This window comes from Myotis daubentonii, chromosome 5 (genome assembly GCF_963259705.1).
Source record: "Myotis daubentonii chromosome 5, mMyoDau2.1, whole genome shotgun sequence".
Taxonomy (NCBI): domain Eukaryota; kingdom Metazoa; phylum Chordata; class Mammalia; order Chiroptera; family Vespertilionidae; genus Myotis; species Myotis daubentonii.
The window spans coordinates 7702328-7708327 of record NC_081844.1 but is presented as its reverse complement, the minus strand read 5'-3'; the positions used below and the strand labels follow the sequence as shown (position 1 = coordinate 7708327).

General features: G+C 44.5%; 1 protein-coding gene across 1 annotated transcript in view; it reads left to right on the top strand.

Annotated features, from left to right (window-relative positions):
* Positions 1-298: 298 nt before the first annotated feature.
* PRSS38 (serine protease 38) overlaps positions 299-6000 on the top strand; it is a 58731-nt gene continuing 53029 nt past the window's right edge. Inside the window, exons 1-3 of the mRNA XM_059695433.1 lie at positions 299-485; positions 788-950; positions 1679-1950. Of these exons, the coding sequence (XP_059551416.1) occupies positions 299-485; positions 788-950; positions 1679-1950 (622 nt within the window). The remainder of the gene's footprint in view (positions 486-787; positions 951-1678; positions 1951-6000) is intronic.

Here is a 6000-nt window from a genome sequence, read left to right as displayed (position 1 = left end):
CCCCTGGTGTGAGACCACTTGAAACCACCAACCACAGCTGACCTGGGTGTGAGGACACAAAGAGTCTATCACCTGGGAGGCAGGCTGCTGAGAGCTGCCTCCACGTGCAAGTGAGCGAGTGGTGACCTGCCAGGGCCCCGGGGGTGTCCAGATAGCGGGTGGAGAGGAGTACCAACTGGTGCCTGAGACACAGGGGCAAAACCACGTGTTTAGGGTTCCAGCACGGCGCGAGGCGCTGGCGTTGGTGCTGTCAAGTGTCGCGTGCGCTAGCGCCATCACACATCGCGAGGCCGCAGCCATGGTGAGTCCAGCGGGCTCCAGCCACCGCACCCCCTGGGCCTTCAGCCTCATGGCCACCCCGCCCTCCTGCCATGGTGTTGGGCCTGGAGCTTCAAGCAAAGCCTCGGGCCTCCTCCTCCTGCTGCTGCTCCTTCTGCCCCACAGGCACCGAGACAGCCAAGGGATCACCTTGAGCCAGGATGTGGGTAGGACCCCCCCCCCAGCGGGGTTGGGAGTGGTTCTGGAGGCGCATCCTCCCTCCCCTTCCCTTCCTGGTTGGAGAGCCCTTTCCCTTGCCTTACCTTCCCTCCTCGCCCTCCCCTGTTCTCTCCTATCCTTCTCTCCACTTTCCTATTATCCCAGCCTCCCCTTCCCTCCGCCCCCCTCCCCCCCCCCCCCCCCAACACACACACTTCTTGTGCACCGCCAGATCCTCCCTCCCTTTTGCTCATGGCCTGGCCTGCTCCTGCATAGCTGCTACTCACACGCTCTGTATCTCTCCACTCAGCCTGTGGCCAGCGTCACATGCAGGGGAAGGTCGTAGGGGGCGTGGACGCCCCTGAGGAGAAGTGGCCGTGGCAGGTCAGCGTGCACTATGGGGGCTTCCACGTCTGCGGTGGGTCCATCCTCAATGAGTACTGGATCCTGACAGCAGCCCACTGCTTTAGCAAGTGAGTGGTGCTGGCCATTCCCGTGGAGGTCCAGGGACCTTGAGGCTGACCATCCAAGACAGGTCAAGCTGGGACTACATGGAATTGGAGAGAGAATGGGTCCAGCACACAGCTCTATCCTCTATAACTTCTCCCGACACAGGGCTGAGGGGTCCTTAGGACCATCTGTTCTTTGAGATAGGTGCGGAGCCAAATCATAGGATGAGAGGTGAGGAGAGGAGACACACCATAGGACAGCTGAGACACATCACAGGAGAGACTGGAGGGGCCACATCATGGTATGAAAGGAGAGAAGACACATCATAGGATGGGAGGAGAGGAGATAGTCATAGGAGGAGAGGAAATACATCACAATAAGATGGGAGGAGAGGGGACATGTCAGGAGGGAAGGAGAAGAGGCGCATAACAGGGTGAGAGCTGAGGAGAGACTTACTTCTGGATAGGCCACTTTACACCTGACAAGCTCATCCTAGGCTGCTGGTGGCCAGCAGATCCTGATGGTTTCCCAGATTCTCCATGGGCCCAGGTCAAGACTTCTTTGGGGGTAATTCTTCCAAACAACCAAGTCCCCACTGTCCTGCAAGGGATTACTTTTCCACATCTTGACTGAGAGCCTGAATACCAAGCTGCCATGCTCCCAGGCCTCCCTATGTCGGTGAGCTAATGGTGGCTCCTCTCCCCAGGTTCAAGGTGCTTGAGCCACTGTGCCTTTGTTCTCTGTCCCACAGGGACAGGCGCACTGAGGCATTTGATATGTACGTGGGCCTTGTGGACCTCAAGCTCGCAGGCCATCATACCCAGTGGTTTGAGGTGAATAAGATTATTATGCATCATACATATGAAGTGTTCCACCCTATTGGAGGTGACGTCGCTCTGGTGCAGCTGAAAAGTCCAATTGTATTTTCTGACTCTGTACTCCCCATCTGCATTGCAACCCCAGACATGAACCTTGAGAACCTTACCTGCTGGGTTACAGGATGGGGACTCATCTCCCAAACAGGTAAGAGAACAAAATGCAGCATCAGTCCCTTTTTTGGAGCTTGTGGAAGGATGGTGGCTCTATGGCACTAAGGAAAGAAAGTGTTGCAGGTATCTGAGGACTACAATCCCAACTTATTTCTCTGTCAGTGTGGAGTTTTGATTTATCCCTGGCTGGCTTTGTTGTATACAAAGAAATAGTTACTTCTACTTTGAGTGTGGACTTAATATTTAGTTTATCAAGACCAAAATTTTCAAAGCAAAGTTTCCTAAGATAGTAAATTTAAAGTAATCTTTTTAGCCTATTAAAAAAACCTACCAGTTATTCTTATTTTGTACCTAAAAGCCTTGTATTTTCTTTGTAGGTTTGTACTCAGAATTTTTATGGCTAAGTAAAAGATGTTTTTAATTTGCATTTGCTAATCAGTCATAGTTTTGAGTTTTGCGCATTGACCTTGTTTCTAGCCACCTCATAGAACTAATTTTTAATAGCTAGTCAATTGATTATTGGACTGTTCTATATATTCTTTTTCCTTTGAGATTTTTCAGTGTTCTTTATTTTTTAAAAATATTGTTGAGAGTATTACAGATGTCCCCTTCCCCCCACCCCCTCATTGTCCCATCCACCCAGTTCCTGCCCCTGGCCCAGGCCTTCACCACCATATTGTCTGTGTCCATAAGTAATGCATATATGCATACAAGTTCTTTGGTTAATCACTCTCCCCTCCCTTCCCTCTGAGATTCATCAGTCTGTTCCATACCCCGGTTCTATTTCATTCATCAGTTTATTTTGTTCATTAGATTCCTTGTTCATTTTTTTAGATTCAATTGTTGATAAATATGTATTTATTGCCTTTTTATTGTTCATATTTTTTATCTTTTTTCTTTTACTGCTGCTGCTTCTTTTTCTTCTTCTTCTTACTAACTGCTTTTCTCCTGCTGCTTTTAAGATTTTTCTCTTTGTCTTTAACCTTTGTCATTTTAATTAAGATGTGTCTTGGTGTGGGCCTCTTTGGGTTCCTCTTGTTTGGGTTCCTAGACTTGTAAGTCTATTTCTTTCACCAGTTAGGAGAAGATTACTGTCATTATTTCTTCAAATAGGTTTTCAATATCTTGCTCTTTCACTTCTCCTTCTGGCACCCCCATAATGTGAATTTTGGTGTGCTTGAAGTTGTCCCAGAGGCTCCTTACACTATCTTCATATTTTTTTATTATTCTTTTTTTTTTGCTCTTCTGCTTTGGGTATTTTTTGCTTCCTCATATTTTAAATCATCAATTTGATTTTCAAAATCCTCTATTCTATTGTTGAATCCCTGTAAATTATTCTTTATTTCAGTTAGTGTATACTTAATATCTGACTGGTCCTTTTTCACATCTCTTGAAATTCTCACTAAGATCCTTGAAATTCTCACTAAGTTCCTTGAAGCTCTCATTATTAAGATCCTTGAGCAACCTTATAACCATTGTTTTGAATTCTGTATCTAGTAGTTTGCTTGCTTTCATTTCATTTAGTTCTTTTTCTGGAGATTTCTTCTGTTCTTTCATTTGTGACATCTTTCTTTGTCCCCGCATTTTGGCTGCTTCTATGTGTTTGTTTCTATGTATTAGGTAGAGCTGCTGTGTCTCCTGGAATTGGTAGAGTAGCTTTGTGTAATAGGTGTCCTGTAGGGCCCAGTGGCTCAGTCTCCTCAGTAACCTGAGCTGGGCACTCTAGATGCACTCCTGTGTGGGATGTGTGCACAGTCTTGTTGTAGTTGGGTCACTGGGAGAAGTTGAGCCTTGATTGCTGTTGGGTCACTGGGAGAAGTTGACACTCCAGGCCAATTGGCTGTGAGGACCACCCCTATACAGGGGACACCCCTATGGAGCAGGACTTGCTTCAGTGGGGCTTTGGTGCTCACTGAGTCTTCCCCTTGAGTGTGTTTCTTGTGGATGTGAAGAGTTGTAATCTGGTATGGGCTGAATCTGTCCACCAGGTGCCCTGGCTCTGAGGCCTCCCAGGAGGTGCAAAGTCAGTCACTACCTGAGGCCACCCATCAGGAGCTACAGAGCAATCTGCATATGGCAGCTACTTATGTTGGGCTTGAAAGTGCCCAGGTGAGGCCAAGATGTCTTGGGCCTCGTATTGATAGGTATGGGGCATGCTCACACCAGCTTGTCTGAGGAATTTTAGAAAAGCCTGAAGCCTGGATCAGTCCAGAACAGGCCATTCAAATGGAAAAGCCACAGAAAACAGCTTGGATGGGGCTGCAAATTGGATGGTATGGGGCCTCAGGGAATAACCAGGGCTGAGTGGACAGTGTGAATCAGGACGATGGAAACTCAGATATGGCTGCCGTCAGCTCTGTCACAGGGGAGGTCTCAGCATAGGAACAATCACCCCTGAAAGCACCTCCGTCTGGAAGAATGCAGCTCCTGAGTTCTTGCTCTGATGCCAGACAATCCAATTTCTCCCTTTATGTCCATAGATCCTAAGCCAGTGCTAGAGCTCAGAGGGAGCAGGACCATGTAAGTTCATGTACTGGCCCTTTAAGAGGACTGCTTGGGATGTCAGCAGCCTCCGAATCACTGAGCCATAATCCCCACTGGTTTTCACAGCCTGAAGTTACAGGGGCTTCTCTTCCCAGCACTGGAACCCTAGGCTAAGGGGTGGTCTGGTGTGGCACTGGAACCCCTTACTCCTCATGGGAGGAACCTAGATACCCCTCCCAATTAAAAGCATGCCACACATGGGTGTAGGACCAGCCTGTTCCATGCCTACACCCCTCCTACCAGTTTTGGCATGCTTTCTTCTTTACTTCTCTAGTTGCAAGACTTCCATTCAGCCAGATTTCAGGTGGTTCTGAATGGTGGTCATTCTGTATTTTAGTTGTAATTTTGATGTGGTTGTGGGAGGCTATGAGTACTAGCGTTTACCTACACTGCCATCTTGGTTCTTTGTCCTATATTTTTTCAAAAGCATTTTTTTTTCAAATAAGATTGCTTCATCCCTACTTTTCCTATCTTTTGTCTTTTATTTTTTTCTTATTGCAGCAGCTGGAAACCAGTAAAAATGATTCTAGGTCTATTTTATTTTATTTTATTTTATTTTATTTTATTTTATTTTATTTTAATGGAAATGCTTGGTTTACTATTAAGTTTATGGTTTGGTCTGGAAATTTTAGATTGATATCTTATACAAGGTTAAGAAAGTTCAAAATCTGGTGTATATATATATAGATAGATAGATAGATAGATAGATATCTATATATATATATATAGTATTGAAGGTAAAGTGCTATAAAGTATAAATTAAAATTAGAATGTTTTAACATTAAAATTAAATGTAATCCCCATGGTTACCACAAAAAATAGCTGTAGAATATACACAAAAGGAGATTAACATTTCACTACAAAAAAAAATCAACTAAACATAACATAAAACAGAATGCTGGAAATGAGGGACAAAAAAGTTTTAGAGCATATAGAAAACAAATTTCATAATGACAGGAGTAAGTCCCTCTTTGTCAGTAATTACTTTAAATGCAAATGGATTAAAGTCCCCAGGCAAAAAACAGAGACTGGAAGAACCAACTATATCCTGTCTACAGAGACTCAGTTGAGATCCAAAGACACAACATCATTGAAAGAGAAGGATGGAAAAAGTTATTTCATGCAAATTGTAACCAAAAGAGAGCACGAGTGGCTATACTAATATCAGACAAAACAGACTTTAAATAAAAAAAGAGATTTCAAGAGGCAAAAACATTATATATTAATAAAGGGCTTACTACATAAAGAATATATGACAATTACAAACTTTAGCAGACCATCAAAATATATGAAAGAAAAACTGACAGAATTGGAGAGACCTTTCTAGAAAAATAATTGAAGACTTTAATACCCCATTCACAAGAATAAATTGAACAACAAGACAGAAGATAAATAAGGATGGCGAGAATTTAAACAACACAATAAACCAGTTAGTAGAACACACATATACAGAACACTCCACCCAAAACCAACAGCCTACAAATTATCTCAAGCGCATATGGGGCATTATCCAGGATAGATCATGTTAGGTCACAGAATA